Source organism: Hydra viridissima, unplaced genomic scaffold, assembly GCF_058129835.1.
Source record: "Hydra viridissima isolate aposymbiotic clone 2 unplaced genomic scaffold, HvirCarnegie_v1 scaffold_17, whole genome shotgun sequence".
NCBI lineage: Eukaryota > Metazoa > Cnidaria > Hydrozoa > Anthoathecata > Hydridae > Hydra > Hydra viridissima.
Genome location: NW_028324316.1, coordinates 117,451 through 145,000, shown reverse-complemented (window position 1 = coordinate 145,000; position 27,550 = coordinate 117,451). Strand labels below are relative to the sequence as shown.

At 33.3% G+C, this 27,550-nt stretch overlaps 2 protein-coding genes across 7 annotated transcripts in view; both read left to right on the top strand.

Moving 5' to 3' along the window:
• The window catches only part of LOC149876887 (cell adhesion molecule DSCAML1-like), a 34,004-nt gene extending 17,537 nt beyond the window's left edge, over positions 1-16,467 (top strand). For 3 of the 5 annotated variants that reach the window (XM_090074482.1, XM_090074481.1, XM_090074486.1), the window contains 9 exons: positions 324-530; positions 732-824; positions 897-1,006; positions 5,407-5,584; positions 5,746-5,854; positions 11,153-11,358; positions 11,509-11,634; positions 12,526-12,634; positions 16,064-16,467. In XM_090074482.1, coding sequence (XP_089930608.1) covers positions 324-530; positions 732-824; positions 897-1,006; positions 5,407-5,584; positions 5,746-5,854; positions 11,153-11,358; positions 11,509-11,634; positions 12,526-12,634; positions 16,064-16,097 — 1,172 coding nt within the window. In that variant the 3' untranslated portion in view covers positions 16,098-16,467. The remainder of the gene's footprint in view (positions 1-323; positions 531-731; positions 825-896; positions 1,007-5,406; positions 5,585-5,745; positions 5,855-11,152; positions 11,359-11,508; positions 11,635-12,525; positions 12,635-16,063) is intronic. The other 2 variants (XM_090074484.1, XM_090074483.1) reach the window with 1 other exon arrangement.
• An 8,022-nt stretch (positions 16,468-24,489) lies between these two features.
• LOC149876886 (uncharacterized) lies at positions 24,490-26,119 on the top strand. Of its 2 annotated transcripts, none has more exons than XR_016448437.1 (4): positions 24,490-24,944; positions 25,147-25,212; positions 25,507-25,593; positions 25,735-25,823. XR_016448437.1 is itself a non-coding variant. In XM_090074854.1 (4 exons), the coding sequence occupies exons 1-4, from the start codon at positions 24,545-24,547 to the stop codon at positions 25,986-25,988; spliced, it is 777 nt and encodes a 258-aa protein (XP_089930980.1). In that variant the 5' UTR covers positions 24,490-24,544; the 3' UTR covers positions 25,989-26,119. The 2 variants fall into 2 exon arrangements, 1 of the variants encoding a protein (XP_089930980.1); XM_090074854.1 differs by having other exon boundaries at positions 25,537-25,593; positions 25,735-26,119.
• Positions 26,120-27,550: the final 1,431 nt, after the last annotated feature.

Genomic DNA, 27,550 nt, shown 5'->3' with positions numbered 1-27,550 from the left:
CTACATAGTCATTAAAAAATTTTTTCTTTACTAATTTATAAACTAAGCATTTTTTTTTGTTGCAATATAAAGTAATTTAGAGAAAAACCACTGATTATAACACTTTTCCTAATGAAACTTTCTTCGAACAAAAGTTTCCAAATAAATTTTTATTATAATTACTCAAATAAATTGCAGAAATAATTGCATCTAAAGTACAAAGCTTACATAAAAATGACTCTGTACAGTTTTCTTACTGTTTCAAACTATTTTGCTCTTTGTTTTTAACACTTAGAGTTTCATTAATACTGAACACGTAAAAAATAGAAATTTTTTGATTTTAGTATCAACAAGGCCTATATTTATTTCTGTTAAAAATGAAGAAAAGCAAAAGTTGAATTTGCAATGGAAGATTCCGGAATCCTCATCCAGTGCTATTTTAGGTTACATAATATGCTATCAGCAGTTGTATCTAGATGGACTTTTAGTGGAGGCGGATAAAATTTGTAAGGAGACTGGAAATGTCACAGCATATAATATTACTAATCTAGGTTTGTGAGTTTTAGCTTACTTTCATTTGCATAACTGTTTGCACATTATCTAAACTATACAGACAGTTTAGTGAATTTCTCGGCTTTTTCATTTTTATGTTTCTTTAGAAGATGATACTTTTAAACTACTGTTTTTATTAGATGTATTTATCATCCTAAATGTCATTCAACTTAATCACTTGCTTAACTTTTTCGTTATAGGCAAATATAGTAGTTATACTATTCAACTCACGGCTAAAAACTCACATGGGCAAAGTGCACTTGCTGTTTTTTTGGCATTCACTCAACAAGACGGTATACCTGGACTTTTTATTACTGTAAATATTAGTTAGTTTTGTCAACAGTTGGATTTTCTTTTCATTTTAGTTCCAACCAATGTTCAAAATGTTGACTCATTAAGCGTTTCAAAAGAGACCTCAATAATTGTAAAATGGGATGCTCCTTTAAACGTATATGGAATTTTAAGAGGTTACACAGTAAGTTTATTATAAGATATATTTCATTGATGTACTGTGAAATCTTATTGCTTGAGGAGTGTTTTAAATGTCTTACTCCATGCAAATATTGAATAAGTCTTAGATTAGAAATTTAATAAAAAATTGAAAAAGTATACTTAAAGTGATATATTGAAGCCAACATTTAATCAGATAGACTTTAATTCTCTATAGTGCAAAATTAAATTGCTTTGAAGTTATTTATCACAAGTTTTCATTTTTGCCATTTCCGCAGTTCGCATTTTATTTTACTTTTTTCAAAATTACATATTTTAAATTTATCATGGTATTTGGAACAGGAATCCTGTTGTTTTTTTTATTTCGATTTAAAATCGATTATAGCTCTTAAAGAATAGGGAATGTTATACTTTTACAAAATTTTAAATTTTCAAAAATAACAATTTAGGGAGGGAGTGATTTTACTATGTGGTAGGTATTTTGAAACAATATTGAAATAAAAAAATTTTTTTTTGAGTAAAAATATCGTTAAAAAACAATGAATAAAACTACGATACATTTTTATAACAGCTGGTTGTTGAAGCATTTTACCAATAATTTTTTAAAATATATATGCGTTACTGACTATTTGAATAAATTCTTTTTAAAGTACTAAAAAACCAAGCAAATTAGGTAAAAATTAAAGTTTTGAATTAGATCTCTCCTTGGACAACCACACGTAAACTTCCATCCTTTCCAAAATGAGGGTTGCAAATTTTTCATAATCTTTTTTTTTTTAATACTTAAAATGTATTTAATAAAATTTAAATCCTGCAGATGAACTGCCTGAAACTATTATATGTGAAACATCAAAATGTTTTAAGGACACACATGGTTATGTTTGAATATACTATAATTACATAAAATATAAATATAAAAAAAAAAAAAAACACGTTTTGATGGAAAATAAAACTTTCACTTAAATCAAGCTTGAACGTCAACAACACTGTTTTATTAAATCTTTTTTAGACTTAAGATTTGGAACAATATCTCTAAAAACCATAAAGAGCTGCTGCTGTTTCAATCACTTGCTTTACAACTTTTTTACTTGACTAGGTGTGGAAAGGGTAGTGAGGCACTTCCATAGTAGAATCTATTACTTTTTTTAAATCTTTTTTTGTCATAATACATGTGAAATTCGGCTCCAAGATTTGTTCATTATTCCAGTCAATTAGTACAAAGAGGTTACACCATCAAAGTTGAGTTGAGGTTTATTTTGGTTTCTTACTCTACAATACCTTACTCTGATTCTCCTCTAACTTTCAGAATCATGTTAACAGCAAAAGTTCTACTTTTATTTGATGAGCTTGCAAGAAGAGAAATAAGAAGAGACTCAGAATGACCATGAAATGATCCATTTTGAATAGACTTTGTAACGGCATCCTAATTTTTGATTGTTTGACCTGTTATTATGTGAAGGTGTTTGATTAGATGATGAGTCCCATCAACAATAGAGTATTTTACCTTGATTCTAAACCACATATGAAAGAATACTTGAGCCATCTTTGGAGTTTGTGGGCTCATCATTTATATGCTACATCCTATTTACAAAATCAATTTTTTTCCGATAAATTTCTTCTGGTCTGGTAAGATGGCTTATCGGAAGATAAGTCATCGTTATCTGATTCAACCACAATTATAGCTTGATCTGTTCCTCTAGGAACCATTCAATAATAAAACCTGATTGCAGCTTCTTTAACTGGTTTCCTTGGACCTTTTGAAGATGTGTAATGGGTCAAAAAAGTTCTATCTAGTGCAGAAGTAACACTTATGTTTTTTCGCTTTTCCATTCTCCGACAAAATGTTTTAGTAATTGAATCTTCTATCAAAATTAGAGTAGAACATTTTCTTCCATTTACAAATATGCCTTTGATAGGTACTTCAATAATTAGTTTTTCTGACAAAACTCCAGCTCAAACCATAAACTCTTGCTTGGCTCTTTAAATCTTTTCGGATCATATGCTAAATTAACCGTTTTTGGAGTCAAGTTATTAAATTTTATCAAATCTTTGAGGAAAGCAGATTCAATTGCAGATGTAGCAGCAGATGATATGTCAAAACGAAAAGATGCTAAATATGCAATTCTGTTTAATGATAACATATGAGGAAGTTTTTTAATTTATAGTATTTTCAGAAGATATTTTATTTGCACACTTAATTTTTTCAGGTAAAGTTTCTTATTTAAAGTCATGTCCCATTGATTCATAAACTTCAGCTTCAACGATTTTTTTATTTTAATCTGCGTATTAATATGAGCTTTTTAATCGAGATTTTTCTTTTCTCTAAAGATGCAATATCTGTTATTTTTCTTTTCTCTACCTTAAACTATCTTTCTGTTTCTACCTTGTTTATTTGATGCATTTTTTTGCCTGATTTTTCGCAAAACTAATCTCTTTGAGATTTGAGCCATAATAAATCAAGTTGTGGCATCTTAACATCTTTAGAACGAATTCATAAAATGTGAACTCTTGCAGCACACTTTTAACCTCCTTGAATATAGAATTTTCATCTGCACGAAGTAACATGTTGCAGCTCGATTTGGTTATATCCAACAATATGTCCAGTTTACCTTCCCACAATTCGAAAAGTCTGCCAATTCCACAGAGATTTCAATAAGAGTTAGATGATATTTTCTACAAAAGATATAAAGTTTTAACTGTTATAAATTTTTTTGTTAGAAATACTTAATATTGCAATATTTCCTATCCAGTGCGCACTAAACGTCCATATACACCCAGCGGACGTCCAGATGTTTAATGGATATCGTATGGATGTCATCGGATATTCTGTGCCCACTAGGTAAATATTAGAAACGTACTTACCAGTATATTGTCAAAAAACTAACCTATCAAGATAGTCAGAAAGAAGCAACTTTTTTTGAATATGTATACCTTTCTATAGTATATCCCTCATTGTAGGAACTTCAGTTTCTACCCAATCTTTTCTTACTCCAAGATATTTAGTTAAATTAGTTGCAGAAGAATGCCTAGTTTGTTTCAATTTTCAACGATCCATAACACAAAATGTTATTTTATTTATCATTCACTGTAAAACAAAAACAGTAATACAAAAAAATCACAAGAACTATTCTACTAAAGTTGCAACTTTTTGATATCGCATGCAAATAAATAAATCCACTACTAACACAAAACAAACAGCTGTGCTCTTTAATTCATTGATAACAATTATAAATAAACTTAGAATTTAAGTCCATTTGTTTAAGTTAGATAATTAAAAATTTAAAAGACATAAGTAAAGTTTTATCAACTTTTTGTCGTAAAGATGTAGTTTTTATCATTTGGTTACTTTTTTCAAGTTAATCATCATACACACAAACTTTTTTTTAGTTTTTTTCCGTTGAATATTGCTTAACTTACCACAACCCACAGTAAAATCACTCTTCAAATGTTAGTTTCAAAAAGTTTTTAGGATGACGTAGCCTATTAAAGAATGTCATACAATTCTCTTTGATAATACTTATTGATAAAACTTTGTTAATAAAAACTTATGTAGTGAAATTGTTGTAATATGCTTAATATTTTTTCCTATAATATATTATTTTGCAAAACCTCTAAAACACTTCAAATACTCAATATTACTCAATAGGACGTAGCACCTAGTCACAAAAAAAATTGCTAAGCAGCAGTGGCCATTTAAAAACGAGTATGTTAGTTTTATGCATCATAAATAGAAGACCATTTTTTCATTAAGAGGAGCATATGTAAAAAACTTTTACAGTTAACATTGTTGCTTTTGGGCATTTCACAACTTAAACATCTAGCGATACATAAAATACAAAACTTCAAGATTCAGATTTATTTATTTCGGCATAATTGTTCTTAATTTCTTTTAAAATTCTTTCGGTGATCAAACATGCCAAACCAGCTTCTTTCAATACTTTCGAATTTCGATTTTCGTTATAGAACAAAATTAAAAAAATTTGGTATATAAATAATAACTAAAATGCTTAATCAAAATATTTATTCCATTAAACTTTAAAACGTTGTATTTTAGTTTGTCTGTTTCTTTGCGGGCTTGCTTTTTTTTTTTTTTTTAATTTCTAACAGCTTTAGTTTTCTAACATACTAACAATTTTTATTGGAAATGATACAATCAAGAGAAATGAAAAATTAAAAAACAGAGAAGTTTAAGAAAATGAAAAACTTGGTCTGTGACAAAACCAAAACTTGAAGTTAGTTGCCGGAAAGTAATCTTTAGTTGTAAACCTAATATTTTTATACATTTGTTGTCGTTTCAGCACATGAAGACTTTTTAAGGGTATTTGGCTACTTTTTACCACAAAAAAACTTATTTAAGGTTTTGTGTTTGGTATTTTATATTATATAGCTATTTTTTGTGACTTACAGTGCTTTCTTACTTATCAGGTTTATTACAAGAAAGAGTTATATAGCACCTCCTTCATTACTCAATGCTACCAGACAAAAAACGAAACATGTTTAATTGATAACCTGTCTCCATACACAAACTACACAATAAAAGTTTTGGTTGAGAATGGTGTAGAATCCAATAGCGTTTCCTTTCAAATAGCGACATGTTCATCAGGTATGTAATTGATTTCTTTCAACTCTAAAAATACTTTTAAAGCTTATTCATATTTTTAAAAATGATTATATGAGATAACCATTATTCATAGCATTGATATTCTCAATACTTGAAAATTTTTGGTTGCAATATTTAGTCTTTCTGATGTGTATTTCTTTTAGTCCCTCCAAATTTCACTGATAGTTTGCCGACTGTGGAAACAAATAAAATTACAGCAAACACATTCACAATAAATCTTGTGCACTTTTCTGAAACTAATGGTCCAATCAGGTTAAAAACTTTTGCATTATGTTTTTCATAATGGATTTAATGCTCATAATGTTAAGCGGTATAGAATGAGTCAAACTAAAGGGCATAAACTATGTACTAAGCTTACCTGTTAACCAATTCAGCTTCATGTAATCTAAATACGGAAATCTCTAGAAAATTCAATAATATTACGCATTTGACAGTTTTAACAATTTTTAACGAAGTAATATTTGTATGTATGGTTTATAATGATAACTTTGAAGGGTTAATTTTTTGATTTTCAATTTTTACTAAAGCGAAGGTTTGTTTAAATAAGGGTTTTCTATTACAGAGATGATATTTTATTTGTTCACTTTGCTTGTTAAAAGGAAACTACAAGCCAATCAACACAAAAAAAAAACCCTTTGTGTAAATCAGATTGCAAAAGACTGCTCGCTTACAAAGATCTTATATCCAAAGAAGATCTTTTGTTGTTTTAAATGGGACAACTAAGAATACTTGGCTTTAAAATGCTCAGAGCAAAAGGAATTCAGAGACAAAAAATCTGCAATATATCTCTCCTCAACAGCAGTGGAATTAGAGCACTATCTATTATTAATTTAAATGTTAATAGTATGGTTGCAACAGCTATGGTAGATATGTTCAAAGGCAATCTAAAATCAAAGTTTAGTTTTCCAAATATGAACCTAAATGCTGAAATTCTTCTAATACACTAACATTTAAAGGAAAGTTTAATCTTTGCATTAGCAATCGTGGGTGTTTAGGTTGACAGCATCAATGTACGTGATAATTTATATTATGTTACTAGGTGAAGTTTCAAATTCACTTTTAGAAACAATTTTATTTCGTGGAACAACAGTTTTGGACAAGTAAAATTTCAACAGAACTGAAATTAAAAAAGAAAGGTCAAGAAGCAGTTTTTGACAGTGTTGAATGGAGCACAAAACTGAAGTGAAGCGTTTAATAAAACCCCGACCGGTTTTTTAAGATACACAATTTATGATACCAAAATGCGCAAGAGCAGAATATGAAAAAGATTATCAGGACAAGACCAATATAAAATGATTTTAGTAGTATGACAAAAACATAATGGGAACTCTCAACAAAACATTGATAGTAAAATCGAACCTGTAATGGACTGTTTTCATCCATAGGAATTTGTAAAGAATAGACGATAGATGACTAAGATGATATTTTTGTCTACAATAATATATGGTTAGCCTTAACTATGCCAAGGAATATTTCAAATATATGGCTTAGAGAGCAAATAAAGTGAACAGATTGATGATATTTTGTTCGTATGTTTGGATCATTTGAATGCAAGTCGGTTACAAGCTGATGTGGTTCAAAAGGAATTGACTTGATGTAATCCCGCAAAAGTTAACCAGAAGGGTAGTGCAAGAAAATTTGGTAGGTCATTTCCCAGTGTATGTTTAGTTACGACTAAATTGTATGTTTTTAAAGAGAATATTTGTTAGTTTAACAAAGAATATGGACCATGAGGCACTGTGATGGGAATAAAAAATAAGTACTTAAAAAAGTCTGAGGAATTTTATAAAAAGTTGAAGAATATTTTGATAATTCAGCTTAACTCTTTCTTTCACATCTGAATTTTCCAAAGGTACCAAGTGGATTATGCAACTCTAGCAGAGTTCCTTTAGGAAAGAAGAGTAAGAGTGAGTATGTTACTTTCCCAAAGTTATATAATTTCAAAACTGTAATGGTGAGACCAGAGACACTTTGTCAGCCTTGTCATTGCATCATTTGTCAAATTAGTTATCTAAAGGCACTCCGAACCCCTTCTCTGGATTTCTCAAAAACTTCTGCAATTTCACAAAATTAAAGGAGGGGTTCTGACTGTCTTACCTGATTAGAAGAGGAATCCCTTTTAATTCTAATGAATACATTTTCATCTCTGAGAGTGCATTTATTTCACTGATGAAGGACTCCAAAAGATTTTAACTGCATTCGAAACAACACTGGATTGTCAAAAAGTTACATTAAATATTTGTCTTCAACAATAAGCCAAGTTATAAATGCTCAAGTTGTTAATCTAAGTTAAAAGAAAATTTTTTTTGCATCGGCAAACAGTTGCCTGACAATTTTTTACACACACATATATCTGTGACAAATCACAGCAGCGAAAGCACTTGTTTTTCAAACGACACATTCACAATGACTTTTTTGTGAAGCTTGGAGTTCATGGTGGAGGTGGTTTTCTTAAGGTCAGTTTTGGTTTTCAAGAGGATGGTTCAAGCATTCCATCCACTCCTCCACTAGGCAAAAAGACATTGTCAACTCAGATAGCCAGAGGTAGTGAAGTTAAGTCCCAACTCCTTGTTAACTTTGGCTAAGGATATGCAAGAAAATGAGAAAAAGAACTCAAAAATATCCTGCTTTTAATTAGTTTTAGTTGAGTTGATTTTCATTTGTCAAAAAGCATGAAGTAGACAAACCTTTCTGGCTGGTTTCAATCCCTTGCTAGCTCACACCCGTGCATATGGTGTGATATTGATACGTCTGACGTGACAACTCTTCTAGACATTTTCCCACCAATTGAACTTCATCAATTGCTTTGTGTGATCAATATTTGTTGTAAGCACTTAAAGAGTCCCGGATTTAGCCTGATGAGCGGCCAAAAGTCTTTCCCATAAATCTCCAGCCCATCAATGGGTGTCAGTTTGCTGGAAATGAATGTCAAAAACTTCTGAGAAACATTGATATTCTTTAAAGACATGAAGAAAGAATCTGCTGATTTTATACAAAATCTGTAGCGATTTCTTGTTAGTTATAATAGCAAACATTTGTAAGAGTTCTTGGTTTCTCTTGTAATGTCGCAGAATCCGACATGGAAAGTTCAGAACTTTTTATGTTTGACAGAATAATTATTTGTCTGTACACAAAATTGTATGTTAGAAAGTTTTCTTGAAATGTGTAAAGAATTAAATATTTTTATAAAGTTATTTTCCTGAATTTCTTTTTGAATATGAAAATTTATGAAAATCGTATCAAATAAATTGTTTTAGTTAGTGGTCTTATAGACTTCAATAATGATCAATTATAAAATGCTTGATTCTTTGATCAGCCAGAAAACGAAAAAATGATTTGATTGCTTTGACTGATTTAGCTTAATTCTATTAATTTCAAATCTTTTTTTTTCTTGTGAAAAGTTTTAATTGTCTTTTTTATTAAAAAGGGTTTTACTTTTTTATTATAACATGTTAAAGAACGCACCACTCATGCATTGTCAGATTATATTTTGAGTTTATATTTCTAAAATCAAAACTAAAAAAGTAAACTTTAATTAAATTACTTACATATATAATTTAATTACAAAGATACTTTTTCAAATAAATTTTTTTAAGTTATTTTGAATAACTATTCAGTGCGTTATTTCTAAAAGGCTACTGATCGCACAGGTTACAGATTAAACAGGTGAAAAACTTATTTAAATAATTTTACTTCTGGTGTTTGATGCACTAATTTCGAAAATAGTTTTTAAAAAAGTTGTGTCACCCACCATCTTCTCACATTGTAATATATTAAAAAAGAATTTTTATGTTCAAAATGTGAAAAAAATATTTTTAATCATTTAAATGATTTTAGGTTTATCTTTAAAGTTATATGGTTAGCAAAAATTTTGAATGTTAAAATGAACAATAAAAAATATTAAAAAAATATAAAAGTAAATAGAAAAAATATATAAGAAATATATTAAAATGAACTATAAAAAATATAAAAAAACTATAAAAAATATAAAAAATATAGGAGTCCTCTATAAGTCAAGAAATTATTTAAACAAAACCATTTTAATCCAACTCTATTACTCATTTATACATAGTTATATTAACTATGCAAATATTGCTTGGGGAAGTACAAGCAAAAGTAAGTTGCGTACTCTTTACCATCGTCAGAAACACGCAATACACTTAGTATGTTTTAAAAATTGACTTACGCATTCAAAGTTTTTGTTCAAAAATATAAAAGTACTTAACATTCATGAAGTGAATATATATAAAATATTATGCTTTATGTTTCAATGTAAAATCAATCCGTCCTTACACGTTTTTAAAGATTTTATTACCTTAAAAACAAAAAATAAGCATACACTACGAAATGATAACTCACTCTTTGAACCCTTTTGTCGAACAAAATTAAATCAGTTCTGTATAGCTTATCGTGCACCCAATCTCTGGAACAAAATTGTTTTACCTAATTTTGATTTGTCAAGCTTTCAGCTTTAATTACAAATTATTATTAGATCTTCTATCAGATACCAAGTTTTTAATTAAATTAGTCTATATATCACGGATTTTATTGCATCACGAAAGCATATATCTCGGATTTTGATGTATTACAAGAACATATGTCATGGATTTTGTTGTATTACAAGAGCATATACCACGGACTTTATTGTATTATGACTAATTAAATGTAAAACCGAAAAAAAAAAAAAAAAAAAAAAAAACTATCACTGAGCCACTTCAGTCTAGTGATAATATTATGCAGTCTGGTTCCAAATTTAGTGACAGTTAATCGAGTTCTAGTGAGTCTTCATCAGAAACTATAAACCACTTCACAGTGAGCCAGACCTCACTGTAACTGGAAAAAAATAATATTTTGATGAATAATTCTGGTTAGTGGAGCAGCGTTTAATACAAACTAATTTAATGATAAGCTGATTGGTAAAATATATTTTTATATAACTGATTTGCTCTGGGAATCTTTTTTGCACTTTTAATTTTCGAACTCTCTGCACTTTAAAATAACTGTCCCTGAATGTCGTCATTCTTTGAAGGTCCTAAACCACGTCAACCTGAAAAAATCAATTAAAGCCCTCAACTAAAAAAAATTGTGAAATTTTTTATGAACTAATGCCTTCATACCTTGAATGTTTCTTTAAATTTCATGTATTGTCTACTTCTTAATTGCTACCCATGATCTTTATTTCTCGCTGTCCACCTCTTCATTGCTAGTTTAGCTTATTGCAGCTTATTTTAAGAATACTTTCCCGAGTTCTGATATAAGCAAGGAGAGTTAAAAGCCTTTAGTTTAGCCCAGTTTTAGTTTATTGAAGGTTTTTTTCACGTATTTAAGTCATTAACTGAATTGAAACCACAAATTAAGCAGCATACATAATCGATATAATTGAGAAAAAATGTGGTTAACAAAAACAAGTTGATGCAAAAAAGTATTCAGCTACCAGTAAATAAATTATTAATAATTGAAAAATAAGTTTTCTTTAATGTTTTGATTTTTAAAACTTCATTTTTCAATAGAATTCAGGTAAACTTATTACAACCTTTAAAATTTATTCAGGGACTACCATGTCGTTGTTAAAAAACTTGACAGTCCAAATCTTCCTCCAAGTAGCCCGGCATCATATTCAATTGAAGATATTCAAAGGAATCTGGATGGCATCTACCTTGCAGGAATCATCTCAGATAGATCCCAAAAAACATTTTTGGTTGGCTCTGATTCAATTACTAAACGCAAAAGAAGAGAAGCCCAATTCACTGCTAAAGGTGAGATATTTTGTTTACAGTTAAATTATATCTTTATTGCAGTTAAAATTTTCGTCAAGTATTTTGTTTGCTTTATTTCAAATGAAATGTGGGCTGATCTTCAAATCAAATGTGGGCTGATCTATACATTTTATTTGTACTATAATATAGATGTTCGAAACCCTTCTCTTTTTCCTGAAACTTACTACACTGTGTTTCTGCGTGGCTATGTCTCAGATAGCGTGTATCAAACAACTGGATATTATAACCCTGTTAAAACAGCCAAGAACCCCACAAGTAAGTGAACTTAACAAAGTTGTAAAAGTTTTAAGTAGAACGGCGAAATACTTGCATAATTAAACAATCATCCTGATATCTTTTGGTAGATTATGATAAAAGTAAGAGCACAAAGTGTTATAAATCATTTCTTTGGCTTTTGATAGCAGATTAGAAGGAAAGATATCAATAAACTGGTAAACTATATGTTTAGGAAAGTACAGTTTTAGTTTATTTATAAATCAATGGACAAAGGCAGGTGTTCTTCTAAGAACAACTGTCAAAACTTCATTTCCATAAGGTCCAAATAAAATTCTAAAATTGTTTCGTTAATATTTTTTCGTTTAACTTTAAAATTATGTTTTAGATTTTGATATTTCCTGAAAAGAAAAACTCGAGTAATTTTTCGCAATTTACTCATTTTGGATAGCACGAAGTTAAAAAAAATGCTGAAATGGGGAAAATTAGAAATCCATGAAACAACTTATTACGAGTTTGAAACATTATTAATTAGTGTAATAACTTAGATGAAACATTCTAAGGTCAAATGAATGTGATACGAGATTTACTTTCTCAATTAAATTTAATTAGAATTTAATTAATAATGAGATTTTTATCAAGCTATTGTAAGATGATTATAACTTATATATAAGATGGCGATGAGAAAATATAAAAATGAAAGTAAGATAATTATAAGATGATTGCAAGATGAATTCAAGATGATTTTAACATGGCTATAACATGGTTGTAGCAAATTTTAACATGATTAAATAATTATTAAAACATGTAATTAACATAATTTAAACATTTTCACACTGTTGTTGCAGCATATTGCCTTAAAACAAACGAGAACAATTAAAAAGCTTACGGCATTTGCTTTGATGAGAAAAAATATATTTTTTTTCAATTTAGATAATAAATTCTCCATCACTATTGGAACGGCCGTGGGAGTTAGCATTCTGATCTTACTTTTTATTGGAGCTGCTGTCTATTGCATTCCTCAGTATGAGTTTATTCTTAGGTATGAGTTTAAAATGTATCTACAACTCCTTAAAAACATAATGAAATGACTTTCATAAGTGGACGATGAAAAATTCACATGCACATATAATAGTAATAAATTTTAAGATTACTTAACCTAAAACTTGTACAATACTTGTACTAATAAAAGATGGAGGATAATTTGTAAAACGCAGGTTAATTTCCTCTACGTCGAGTGTTTTCGAGCCTTCCAAAGTCTTTTGAAACCTTTAACAGATTTAAAACATATAAATGACATGAATTGTTCATCTGAGATTGAGAATAAGCAAAAAATAATTAAAGTTGATACTATTTGCAGTAGAACAGAAAACAAGTACAGTTAGTAAGAACAGAGTAAAAATAACAAAAAATGATGAAAATAAGTTTATTTCTATTATTCCGAGGTTTGAAATTCAAAATCAAAAAAAACCTCCTATCAATGAAGCATAACATGTTTTCTGCCCGAAAACAAAAAAATTTCTCATAAAGAACTTTATACATTTATTTTTCATTGTTAAACTTACTCTTCATAAAAGGATTTTAAAGACCAGCTTTAGAAAGTAAGTAGAATACAAGTTACAACTGCGGTAATAAAGAAAATTACTGAAATGCGTATGACGCGCTGTGATTTTTTATTGCCTTAATAACAAAAAACGTACAACTGTATCCTTATGGTAAGATTAATTTGAAAAAAAGTGATCTGTTTCCCACGGTGTCCATTTAAAATACCACAGGACTGTTATCATGGTTTTTCAATGATCCATGCTTTAATATAATGGCTTATAAAAATTTAAGTACCATGTGCTCTCTTCCAGATTTCTTCATAGAATCCTTTGGCTTATCAAAATCCCATGGTATATTGATTCGCATATATACATCATGCACACCAATGATGTTTGTGGCTTGTTGCACAATACACAAAGTAAAATATTTTCACTAACTTTTAATCTGTAAAATGCTTTCTTAGATTCAGATTAATTAATGGAATTCAATGAATACTTTTTCAAAGCCTACAAAAACCAAGTACAGCTGAAACACTAAAAAATGGCTTCAGCAAAGTCTTTCATGCAAGAATATGTATATGCATATATCAAGGGAATGGAACATTTCATTTCGTTAAAAAAATTTCAGACAGTAATATAAATGTATAATCAACATTGTTCAAGGAAAAATTAAATTCAAAAGTTTGACACTAAGCCGTCGGAACTTAATTCGGAAAACTTAAAACCTATTTACAACAGTATATCAAAAAGAAACATTGAAACTATAAATGAACTAAATATATCAACTGCCTTGAAAGAGAATGGAGGAAAATACCTTTTTTTCAATGCCTTACTTAAAAATAAGGCTTTAGTTAAGAGTCTTATAATATTGAGTTTTTCCATTTAAGTAAATGCTTAAAAAGTCTGTCAATTTAGTGCATCAGTTTTTAAAAAAATGTTCAAGGGAACTAATGGACAGATTTTTGTTTACAAACAACTTAGTTTAAGGTACAAACTTTTTCCATTATTATTAACATAACTTTTGTAAAAAGAAACGAACATGTAGATTAATTACAAGCACGTAATAAAAATGATTAAAATACATTCATTACAAATGTGACAAATATCAGTACTTTGCGGCTGCAATTGCTAAACTGCTTAACTGCAAGGCTTCATGAATGATGCATATATTCATATTTCGCATATTAACTTCTATTTCATCGCATATGTACTTATGTATTTATGTATGTATGTATGTATGTATGTATGTATGTATGTATGTATGTATGTATGTATGTATGTATGTATGTATGTATGTATGTATGTATGTATGTATGTATGTATGTATGTATGTATGTATGTATGTATGTATGTATGTATGTATGTATGTATGTATGTATGTATGTATGTATGTATGTATGTATGTATGTATGTATGTATGTATGTATGTATGTATGTATGTATGTATGTATGTATGTATGTATGTATGTATGTATGTATGTATGTATGTATGTATGTATGTATGTATGTATGTATGTATGTATGTATGTATGTATGTATGTATGTATGTATGTATGTATGTATGTATGTATGTATGTATGTATGTATGTATGTATGTATGTATGTATGTATGTATGTATGTATGTATGTATGTATGTATGTATGTATGTATGTATGTATGTATGTATGTATGTATGTATGTATGTATGTATGTATGTATGTATGTATGTATGTATGTATGTATGTAGTATGTATGTATGTATTCTTTGTTGCGTGTGGCTATGTGTGTGTATGTCTGTATATGTGTATATATATGTATATATATACATATATATATAAATATATATATATATATATATATATTTAAATATTTGTTCAATGTATATAATATAATTTTAACTATATATAATTACTTCATTTCACTCTTGGTAAATAAATCATAATAACTAACACGTGATAATCCATGTAAATTTATACATGTTTTTTAAGTGAAATCTTTGGCTTTGAACCAGTTACAAGAAATTGTCTTTGACATTGTTTTTACTTTGTGATTTTACTGTTTTTGCATCCATTACTTAAAATATGACTAATTCTCATTGGTGCTTAAGTAAATAATGGTCGTTCAATACACGGGTTTAAAGCCTGTTAGTTTACAAATGCAATTCTGTGCTTTTCATGCGTTTTAGACGTGTAACAGCATCTATTCGTAACTTTTAATGTTAATTTTGCCGACTTGGATTATGTTAACAAAGTCTTCATCTGGCAAGATGATATTTGCATGTGATCTAACCTCAGAACTGTCTTTTGGTCGAGGGGAGATATTGACTAACTGCATTCGCAGTTTTGCTAAGGAGAATCAGGTTTAATGAGCAGAAACTTATCTCAATGGAAGGGATGATAAATATTTAGTAGAAGAGAAAAAAATAAATTTTCTAATTAACTATCCTGAACTTATCCTGAATAAGAATTGTTTAAAGTAACTTTGAAGGATAACTCCAAACGTGATGTAAAGTATTTCAAAAATATGTTTTTTGTTGCTAATGAACATATAAATACTAGACATTTTAATAAAAATAAACTTTAAGGAAACTCATTAAGCTTTAATTATTAAGTAGTAGAAAAATAGCGATAGTTTAAAGCCACGTAAATGAAATGTTTGTAAATTATTACGGCTTACATAAAACCATATCACGTTACTCAAGCTCTTTATAGAGAGCATTTTACCCAGTTCTCAAGTCTTCATATAGAAACTGCATTGAAAACTTTTTCACTGCAGTTTCTATATAAACACTTGAGAATTGGGTAAAGAGATAGAGTATGTATCACTTAAAGTATATTTTAGCTCTTCAGTTTATTAGTGTTTTTTGTTGTCGTTACTTTTTGCAAACTGTTTTGTTTATTTTCTTCGATCAATGCTTACCATTTACTCAATATGAATTTATAAATAGAAAAAGAAGAAAGGGCGAGATACCAAATTCTTGATAATTATCAGTAAACTACAATTATAAACCCTAACAACACCTATCAAGGTTTAATTGAAACAAAATCAGTAAAAGAAGAAATTCGTGAAAATAAAAGTTGATGAACACCTTTATGGGGTTACAGAAAAAAATCTTATCCCCTTAAAGTTGCTACAAAATGCCAAGAACTCTTTTATTAGCCAATACCCAAAACAACGAAGAGATAAACAATGGCTGCGATAAAGTTAGCGTTTATTATTTGGAGTTATGAAAAAATTGTAATTGTATTTGAAGTTTTATTTTAAATAGAAGTTTATGTATAAAATTTTTTCTTTCATTTTTTGTATTTAAATTGTTATTTTATACAAAGATGAAACTTTAAAGTTAGAAAATGATTTATTTATTGTAAAGCATTTAGAATCATAAATAAAGCTGCTTGTTATGTTTAGGGTTAGGTTTAGGGTTAGGGTTAGTTTTTTTGTTGTTGTTTGCGACCAATCCGCTCGGCCCGGGTCAGATCCCACAGGACCCCAGCTACGATTCACAGCGTGCAACTTTTGTAGTGGTTTCCCCTGACCGATCGACTAGGAGTGGACGGATCACCACCGCAAACCACATGGCGCAAGTTATCTGAAGCAGTTCACCAAACCGTACGGTAAGGATTAGCCTGCAGCCAGGCTGCGAACCACAAGGTGCAATTTATTTGAAGCAGTTCACCAGACCGTACGTCAAGGATCCGGTCCGATCTCCGCCCCGAGCAACAAGGTGCAAGTTATCTGAAGTCGCTCACCAATTCGAGCAGCAGGAAGTAGCCGGGTCTTCCTACCGCGAACCACAAGGTGCAAGTTATCTGAAGCAGTTCATCTCCCCGCCTAGCAAGGGGCCAGCAGGTGTCAAGGGTCACCTCCCCGAGACCATCGTCGTTAGGTCACAAGGGTGGAACACATACGACCGAGGGCGCCCAAGGAGAAGGAGGGAGCTCTGCAAGGTTGAGTCTTAATATAATACTACAAAAAATCAAAGGGACAGGTGTCCAGAAAAGAATTTATAATCAAGAGAGAGTTTTGGAGGTTAGGATTGGGTACGGACTGTACGTTGAAAAAACATATTCCCTGACGTGGGGTGGGGCGTGTTGGTGCAACGAAGTGCGCTTAATTTGGGGGGCAGCAAGGTGCATTGTATGTGGATTAAAGGGCCCACGAGGGGTGTCCTTCAATTGTAAAGTGCCTTTAGATGCACGTGTCTAGTCGTCTCGTCGCATCAACCTAGAGGAGTTTTCCGATAGGTCTTGCGCTTTGGGCTCAGTTAATTGGTCTGTATCCATTGTAAACACGGTTTCTGCCGTTAGAAAATTGTTTACCAGGCGTTTGTGAGCTTTAACAATCCTCCCTTTGAGTTTAAAAACGAACGTTTCCCCAAAAGCCACTCGAGATAGAGGTACTCACGGAGGTTTGTTACGGTAACAACCATGTGGATTGCCATCTTCTTTCTTTCCGCAGCGTCGCAAACGGATCGGCCGGTCTCTTAGATGACAAAAAAACGTCTGATCTCTCGACTGGAATGCTTAACGTACTAAGATTTGTAGAGTTAGTGCTAAGAGTCGCATCTGGCCGCCGTAATTTTCTTCGATGATGTCTTGCAAATTTCGTGACGTCGTTTTCAAACCTCTAGGGTCGATTTTAACCTTCGACCTTAAGGTCGATTTTAGCCTTCGGTGTGGCTCTGTACAACTTTTGCGGTGAAAAAGCTTGCGCGGAGTCTACAGTTGTATTTAGCCGACAGACGCTGGCAGCGCAGAAACAGAATGACTCTTGGGCGGCGCAAACCGAGCGTTCAGCAAATTTCTAGCATTTTACGTCAAAGCGGACAATCTGCACGACAAATAAAGCTAACTTTCTCGTTGCAACAGTTAGTCACTGGACGTTGGACGAGTGTGTACAGCTGTTTTGCGTCGAAAGCCGACCGGTGGTCGGATGCGACTCTTCTTTTCATTCGAAAATCAGAACCTGGCCATCAGTCGTGTATCACCATCGAATGCTTAATGTAGTGATTTCTCGAAACGACAAAAGCTTGTAAAACAAACAGCTTCGCCCTAACCCTCTAACCCTCTAACCCCCTCTATAGTATTGCCTCCCTCCTCCCTTCTAGCTCGAAGATGCAACACTTTTTGCTCTCCTCTGCTAGATGGCAGGAGGGAGTAACGAAAGTCTGACATCGAAGTAGCGTTTCGTATGAGATTTGTTTGCCTAAATGTGAATGTTGTAAAAAATGCCATGACTTTGTCAGAGGGCCTTTTTTTTTTTCTCTCTTTCTTTATTTCTTTCTTTCTTCTTTTCTCTTAAAGATATCGAACATTTAAGATATAAAATAAGCTCAAAATTCAAAGCGAAAGACAAAGACGGGAAGTTTTGATCTCCTCGCCACAAGCAAAAATATCGTTAGTAAAACGCACTCGAACAGTCTCCGCAGTCAGGTGGAAAAAGTTCGAACTTTCGAATAAGTCCGCTCATGGGTATAGTGAAAGCCGTGTATCAAGGTTTCGCTACGTTTTTTTTTGCTTTACAGCACTGCTTCTATCCAAACTATAATTTTACTAAGTTACAGCGTCTTACAGGTTTTTTGGCCCCAGGGGTGGGTCGTTCGAAAGAGCTCTCTGCCCAATAATAAGAAAAAATGTCAAAACGGGCATTTTTCGGAGCATAACGTTAAATACTTAATCGTTCGATGTCGTTTTTGCGGTCATCATACCCCAGAGTTGACGCAAATTACAGCGCAGTCGCAAAGTGCAAATTGCCAACATATTTGTCGGTTTTAACATTTGCGGTTTCTTGAAAAGCAATAAAGAAGCAAATTCGTTTTCGTAAGAACAACAATTAAAGCAGCACGCTGAGCGGCAACATCTCTATGAATCTGACATAAAGGTAAACGGTTTTTGTTTTTTTTTTCATATTTTTTTTTTTTTCTTTTTCTTCCTAAAACTATCGAACGATTGAATTCAGAGCAAAAGTCAAAAACGAGAAGTTTTAATTTCCGCGCCTCAAGCGAAGAAATCGCTTCGAAGGCCCTAACAACTACTAGCCAATGCGAACGAAAAGGTCTCAGTTTCGAGAACATTTCAAAGTTCGAGCTTTCGAACAGGTCCGCATCGGCGGTAAAATCAAAACGCGCGTTTTTTTATAGCGTAACGCCAAATACTAAGTTGTTAGATGTTGTTGAAAAGCCACCCTTAGAAATGCGATGTCCTTTAAATATTTTCCTCGATGTTTTAAGCAGCAAAACTGTCGTTAAGTTTTTTTGCGGTGCAGCTTCTTTTTTTTTTGCTTAAGAAAAAGTTTTGTGCTCATTAACAATTTGCTAGCATAAGCAAACGCTTCTGACTTCTCGTTTCTTGCTGTAGAGCCAAATCAATCGTAGCCTGCTCAATGTTGTAACTCTCTCTCTCCTCTCTCCTTGTTTTGTTTGTTTTTTTGTTTGTTTTCTTTGTCTTTGTTTGAAATGTAAAGGATTCGAAAGGTTCTTGCTTTTTCGCTTTTCGAAAGTTGCTACTTTCTGAGACGCAAGTTGTAACGTCCTGCACCGTTTAGTAGCAAACGAAAAAAAAACAAAAACAAAAACAAAAACAAAAAAGGAAAAACTTTGAGTGCGTGTTCCTGTTGTAGAATCGACACCTAACTCTAGCTAACTGAGCGTTGCCTGCCCCCTCGGGTTAGTTAGGTCGATTAGCGCGACCTCCCCTGTCGTGTGAAGGTTCTATCTAGTCTTTAAAGTGTCCATGTTGGTTGGCCAATGAAGTGGCTGGAGTGAGCACACGTGAATGTGGAAAATTCCCCAGACAGAGCGGATTCAGCGTCCATAGAAAGAAATTCCAACATTCACGTGGGTCTTTCCCCAGAGTACCATTGGTCGGTCTGCGCGCCTTAAATATACCCCCCTCAACGTCACACTTCTTCAACTTTGCATTACTTTCGCGCCTGGAGAAAACTCGAGGAAGGCCAAAATGGCGACCTTTCGGTACTTTTTTTTTTTTTTGTTTTGTTTTGCTCGTTAAATTTTTTTGTTTTGTTTTTTGTTTGTTTGTTTGGTTTTCCCTTCTTGACGACACAAAAGAGAAGCAAACAAAAACTTGGGTTCGCTCTGAACCAAAAGTTTTGTTGGTTTCTGCACAACAACAAAAGTCCCTCTGTCCCTCCAAAGCAGTTGCTCCTCTGTCCAAAAGAAGAACCTCTTTGCATTCGATCTTGTCCGAATGCAGCACTCTCCAAAATGTCTACTTTTTGCCCATAGCTTTTTACCTGATTTATATTCCTACGGTTGCTATCTCTTTTGTTGTTGTTACTGCCACTGACACATGTGTCAATAGTGTTGTTGTTGCTGCTGTTATTAGTATACTCTGAAATACAGTTGTTGCTGTTGCTGTTGTGCTTGTTTGTTGTTGCTAAAAATACTGTTGTTGCTGCTGTTAACGCTGTTAGTAAAATCACCCACTTTGCTTGTTTTGTTTGTTTTTTGTTGTTTTTTTTTATCAACACTCTCAGAGTCAGTGATGCTGTTGCTGATGCTGTTGCTGATGCTGTTGCTGATGCTGTTGCTGATGCTGTTGCTGTTGTTGTTATTATGCTTGCTATGATAGTTGTTACTGTTCACCCAGTTTGCTTGTTTTGTTTGTTTTTTGTTTTTTTGTTTTGTTTATTAACACTCTCTGAGTCAGTGATGCTGTTGCTGTAGCTGTTATTATGCTTGCTATGAAAGTTGTTACTGTTCACCCAATTTGCTTGTTTTGTTTGTTTTTTGCTTTTTTTTTGTCAACACTCTTTGAGTGAGTGATGCTGCTGCTGTTGTTGTTAATATGCTTGCTATGATAGTTGTTACTGTTCACCCAGTTTGCTTGTTTTGTTTGTTTTTTGGTTTTGTTTATTAACACTCTCTGAGTCAGTGATGCTGTTGCTGTTGCTGTTATTATGCTTGCTATGAAAGTTGTTACTGTTCACCCAATTTGCTTGTTTTGTTTGTTTTTTGCTTTTTTTTTTTTTTTTTTTGTCAACACCCTCTGAGTGAGTGATGCTGTTGCTGTTGTTGTTATTACACTTGCAATGATTGTTGCTACTGTTCTAGTTATGCTTGTTATTTGTCTTTGTTGGCAAGTTCTGATTGCCCTCTCTTGCCATTTTTTTTGACACTGTCTCTTTCTTTGAGTACAATGGATGTGAGATCCTCTCAAACTTCATCTCTTTATTTTGTTTGTTTCTTTTTGTTTTTTCATTCTTCTTCTTCTTCAAATAGTAATCACTGTTGCCATGGTACATTTTTTGCCAGTTGCACTTTTTCTTTTACTTGTGCAACCTTTGTTTCTTCCTGTTGCTCTCGTTACTTTCTTCTTGCTCTTTTACAGAGGATTCAAAAAAAAAGACACAGCTCTTCGCCGTAATTGTGTTTCTAATCGATGCATGCATCACTCCAGGATTGGATGCAGCCAGCAGAACAAAAAAGAAAAACTCTCACCAGCTGTTTTCTTTTTTTAGCTGACACCACTGCAAACAAGCACCTAAGCATGTCTTCATCGCAAGAAAACGCTGTTCCCCCTTCTCCAAGCTCAAAATCAAAGCGAAAAAGAAAGCAGTCGCCAGAACAGAGAGACTTAAAGCTCAACAGCAAAGTCAGGGCTGCGTTAGTTGCAGCGTGTGGGTCCGTAAACAGGGTTGTACCTTTCTATGGCACCAAGAAGAGGTATACTGTTAGTTGTCCTATGCCTTTGTGCAAGCATTCGTCCACAAGCATTAAAAGACACTTGACTAAAAAAGATCATTCTTGGACATTGGATGAAGCTTCCATCTTTTATTCTGCAATGGTCAGGAAGTTTCAGCACGCTCGTCTTGCACGCAAGTCCGGCAGTTCGAAACCTTACCCCTGTTTGCAATGTTTCAAATATTACGACCGACTTGACACACACTTGAAAGTGACTCATTTCTACGATTCCAAACTGATCAAACAAAAAATTGCAGAGGCAAAGCAATACGACAAAGAGAAACTCTATGTCCCTCAATTTATTCGATCTGCCTTCTTCGGTATTAAGCCAGCAACTGAACGAGCACCTGCATCAGGGTCAACCTCTGCTCCTTTGCCTTCCTCCTCTTTTTCTTCTCCAGCTCTTTCCTCTGATCTTCTTTCTGACTTGCCCTTCCGTCGTCCGACAGAAGAGTTTCCAGTCGCTGGTTCGTCCAAGGCTCCTTCTGCAACAGAATGCACCTCTGCAGAAAACGAGCAACTGAAAACTGAATCCGTCCTGGAGTCTGAAAATTCCTTGAAGCACTTGGTTTCCAACTCTTCCGTTTTGACTGAAAGCAAGAGGCTCGAGTTTGAGCTGGACTAAGATGCCTTTCACTTTTATTACCAGTCAGCAGATGAACTCTTCCGAGATTTTGAAAAGTGGCTTGTGGTAGCCAACAACAACACTTTGTCGCAAGCAAAGACCTACAGAAAGGCGGTCGTTGAAATATTGACTTGTTGTGACAGCACATTGACACTGCACCCAAACGTCCTTACCAATTCCAATGTTTTCGAGGACAGATACTTTTCCTTGCGCTTTAAAAACATTCAGCTCAATTCCAAGCTGAGCGAAGTTGACCAAACAAAAGTGATGTCTTGTCACACTCTGTACAACCGCCTCGTCACCTTTTGTCTTCTGTTTCGTTTTAGTGAAGCAAGAAACGTTTATTTCGGACTTTCTCACGAGGCCATCCGACGTTTGCGCTGCAAGGTGGAGGAGTTGCAAAAAGTGCTGAGGCCCTTTCGTTCTTTAAGGAGAAGTCTGGTCAAAAGCAAAAAAGGCATCAACATCATCAACGTCAGTTTGCTGACCGAATACGGCAAGTCTGCACATGTAAGAGAGCTTGTGGAATCAGTTAGAAGGCCTTCTCAATGCCGTTTCTCTGCGAAATCATCTTGTGCTCTCTGTCACTGTGATTAACAGTTTGAGAAAGTCTAACATTGCTCTTTTGAGCATCAGAGACTACATGGCTGCTGAGAAGAGTGAGTGTGGATATTGCGTTGTGCAAAGGCGCTACAAAACAGCATACAAATACGGAGCCAAAAACATTCTGGTGCCTAACGATTTGAAAGTGTTGATTGATATTTATTTGCTGAGGTACAGACACCTTCTTGTCAATGACTCTCACTTCATGACTGCGGACACCAAGACTGTTTTGGAGTTGAGCGACTGCTACAGGCCCCTTTTTCCTTCGATGAGAGCCAACAAAGATGAATGTGTGACGCTCAGCGGAACTAGAGTGCCTATCTACCAGATGGGTTCCTCTGCTATCACCTCTTGCCTGACGTCCTGCTTCAGAAAAAGCAAAGTAAACATTCCCATGAATCGTGTTACGCCCACTTGCATTCGAGGTTCAATAGCCACTTACTTTGCCAACAACAGCAAAGAAGATCGCGAGCGGTTTGCTACACTCTACATGAAGCACAGCAGGAACACAATGGATAGCTTTTATGTGTCTCAGTGGAACGCTGCAGAGGAGTTGCGCTTTGCCCTCGGCATCGGACAGTCCTTTGGAGTCATAGACTCTTTGACTGTTGAAAAGTCCGAACGACCAGCAAAGAAGGAGAAGGATGTGATGGACTGGCTCCAAACTAATGCAGAAGAGTACGGTTTTGATGAGGTCGAGGACATCTTTGAGGAAGACTCAGACTCTGATTCTGACTCTGAAGAATGTGCTCCTACTTTCAACTGCAACGACGTGGCTCCTTTTTCTCCAGGTTTAAAAAGCTATGTTCTTTTAGAGGACAGCGATCAAAGTGACGTGGACTTCTTGTGCGAACCTGCCTCAACTCCTGTTTTGCCTGTTCATTCTGAACAAACAATTGCTGGTCCAGTTGTTCTTGAGTTATCCTCTGCTCTTGCAGAACTAGTTCCTACTGAACAAGCTGTTTGCATTCATGTAGAACGGGCTTCAGCTGTTTCTGTTGACACTTTTCTTCCTACATTAACAAGTTTCCCTGATGAACCAGACTTTGTGGAACATGATGCACCACTTGTTCCAGTTAACATTGATGAGCAAGTGGATGCTAAACCTGTTCCTGTTGCTCCTTCTCTGCAGGTTGTTTGCAATCCTTCAAAAGAGGTCTTCTCTGTTCCTCTGGAAACAGTGTCTGATGTTGCTGCACAGCAAGGTAATCTTGTGCCTGTCACACGTGTTTCCAATGCTCCTCTGGAGAATTCACTTCATGAAGCTCATTAGCAAGTGGTTGCCAAACCTTTTCTTGTTGCTCCTACTCTGCAGGTTGTTTGCAATCCTTCAAAAGAAGTCTACTCTGATCCTCTGGAAACAGTGTCTGATGTTGCTGCACAGCAAGGTAATCTTGTGCCTGTCACCCGTGTTTTCAATGCTCCTCTGGAGATATCACTTCTTGAAGCTCATCAGCAAGTGGTTGCCCAACCTGTTCTTGCTGCTCCTTCTCTGCAGTATGTTTGCAATCCTTCAAATAAGGTCTTCTCTGTTCCTCTGGAAACAGTGTCTGACGTTGCTGCACAGCAAGGTAATCTTGTGCCTGTCACACGTGTTTTCAATGCTCCTCTGGAGAATTCACTTCTTGAAGCTCATCAGCAAGTGGTTTCCAAACCTGTTCCTGTTGCTCCTACTCTGCAGGTTGTTTGCAATCCTTCAAACCTTCTCTGTTCCTCTGGCTCCTAATCTTGTTGCTCGTCATCAAACGATGGCCAGACCCAGTTTGTTTCTTTCGTCTGATCCAGTTTCAGCTGTTCCAGTCCAACAAGCTTGTACTGTTCTTGCAAAGCAACTCTCACCTTATGCTGTTCAATCTGTTGGTAGTCTCTTTAGCCAAAGTCTTGTTTGTGCATCCAGAGGTAAATTCTATTTTGGTTTTTGGTTTTTGTACAAGTCTTTACACACTTTCAAAAAATGAAAATGCCCAAGTCAACTCCTTGACATAATGTCTTTGTTAATGCTATTAAAAACACAGAGGTGGCATGTAATTGTTGCAGGACTAGTTCTGTGATTACTAAAATGTTTATACAAGTCAATGTTACTAAACTGATTATGTTTTAGAAGTAGAAGGTCCAAGAAGAAAAAAAATCAAATTGGAAAAGCCATCTTTCACTCAAGAACTTATCGGTAATGTAAAACCTAATTTACACAAAGATAGAAAAAAGTAGCTATGCCTGTAAACTTTAATTTCTAACAAGTCGACAAAGTTGTAAACATTCATTTAAACACACATCTATTCTTGCACATGTTCAGATAACTAACTGTTAATAAAAACTAGCCATCATTTCTAAGTGCACTTTTAGAAAGTTATATCTACCCATTTTCTAACGGTGAAGTATCTAACTTCACCATTAGAAATCATGCACAGTTTGTTATCATCTCTAACAATTTAGAAAACTGTTGTTGGTTTTTATGATTTAGAAAACTGAACATGGTTGTGTTTTAATTCAGGATCAACTCAGCCAAGAATAAAGGAAAAAAGAGCAGAAGTTAGCCAACAGCAATTAGGTAATCATCCTTTGTATTTAGCATGAAAAAAAAAAAAAAAGAAAAAAATAAAGAAATAAACTAAGTCTGGTGATGATTCAGGATCAAAGGAAGCTTCGATTTATTCTCTTTGTGTTATGACTAGAGTTTGTAAAATTTTAGATGAAATAGTTGAAAAGCTGAATGCTTCCCCCGACCGCAACGAATGGTTCAACACCAGAAGTTTCCCTCGCTGTGCAGCTTTAGTATTGGCATACATCTTGCAAGACGTGTTTACAGATGTAAGCTCGTTAAGTTGCTCGTTAAAAGATTACATTGGCATCTTGGCAAATCACAGCAGTGACAAGCTCATTTATGTCTTGCAAAAGTACCCCTACCATAGCCATATGAAAGAAAAATTAAAAACATCAAGATAAAAATCCAAAGAGATGGCAGTTTAGATAATTTTGTTCAATTTAGCAGTATAGTGAGACCGTTTATGTAGTTGACATTATATTTTATCTATGCTTTTGCAATTACTTTTAATTGTTTCGCAAAATGTATGAGATGTTCTGCTAAACTGTTCTTACAACTCTTCATTAAACATTGCTCTAACTATTTATCTTTACAAATAGTAGTCGTTTTGTTATTCTGCTACAACATTTTAGACCTGCTCTTTGAAATACTTCAGATGTTTTAAGAGCTTGTTAAAAAGGTACATAAGTCAAATTTGAAAAAGGAAAACTACAAAATAGTGAGGCTTTTTATGAACTTTTACTCTATAATTTCTCTGTATATTACGCAAAGTGATTTATTTATTTCAATGTAAACATAGATAGAAGATTATTTTGTTAAAAATTATGTTGTAGGAGCTGCGTAAAAATCTCTGATGACTTTTCCTTAAAGAAAAAATTCAACTGAGAAACAAGTGCGCCTAAGAAAGACCAAATCGCGGTTCACTAAATTTAAAAGGCAATAAAAAACCAACTTTTAATGCTCTTTCTAGACAACAGTTTTTTTGTGTGGCATTGCAAGCTTTGTTTTTTTTTTTCGCGGCCTATGTTTTGTTTCATCTATGATTTATCTTAAGCTTGTCTTATATTTTATCATATCATTTTGGTTTTTGTGTTTTGTTATGTTCAGCCACATAAGTCGTATTTAAAAGAGGAAAACTACGCTACCTTCTCTTTGAAAAAGAAGTCAAAAGGGTCCTTAGTTTAAAAAGATCTAGACATCCATTTGTTCTTCAGCAAATTAGTGAGGTTTTCTATGTACTTTTAGTCTCTAGTTTCTCTATATTTACGCATAGAGTTTTAATTTTTTTCACGTAAACATAGCTAGAAGATTATTTTGTTAAAGATTGTTGTAGGAGCTGCGTAAAAATCTCTGATGACTTGTCCTTAATGAAACTGAGAAACAAGTGTGCCTAAGAAAGACCAAACCGCGATTCACTTAATGTTAAAAGGCAACTTTTAAAGCTCTTTCTAGACAACAGGTTTTATGTTTGGCAATGCAAGTTCTGATTTTTTTTCGCAGCCTAGATTTTGTTTCATCTATGTTTTATCTTATGTTTGTCTTATATTTAATCTTATCATTTTTACTTTTGTGTTTTGTGATCTTAAGCGACTTAAGTCATAATTAAAAGAAGAAAACTGCGCTAACTTTTCTTTGAAAATGATATCAAAAGGGTCCTTAGTTTAAAAAGATCTAGCCATTCATTTGTTCTTCAGCAAATTAGTGAGGTTTTCCATTTACTTTTAGTCTCTAGTTTCTCTATTTTTACGCAAAGAGTTTTGTTTGTTTCTATGTAAACGTAGATAGAAGAATATTTTGTTAGAGATTAAGTTGCAGGAGTTGCGCGAAAGAGTCGGTGATGACTTTTCCTTAAATAAGTGCTTCAAAGAAAGATGTGCGCCTAATAGAGACCAAATCGCTATTCACTAAATTTAAAAGCAATAAAATACTAACTTTTAAAGTTCTATCTGGACAACAGTTTTTA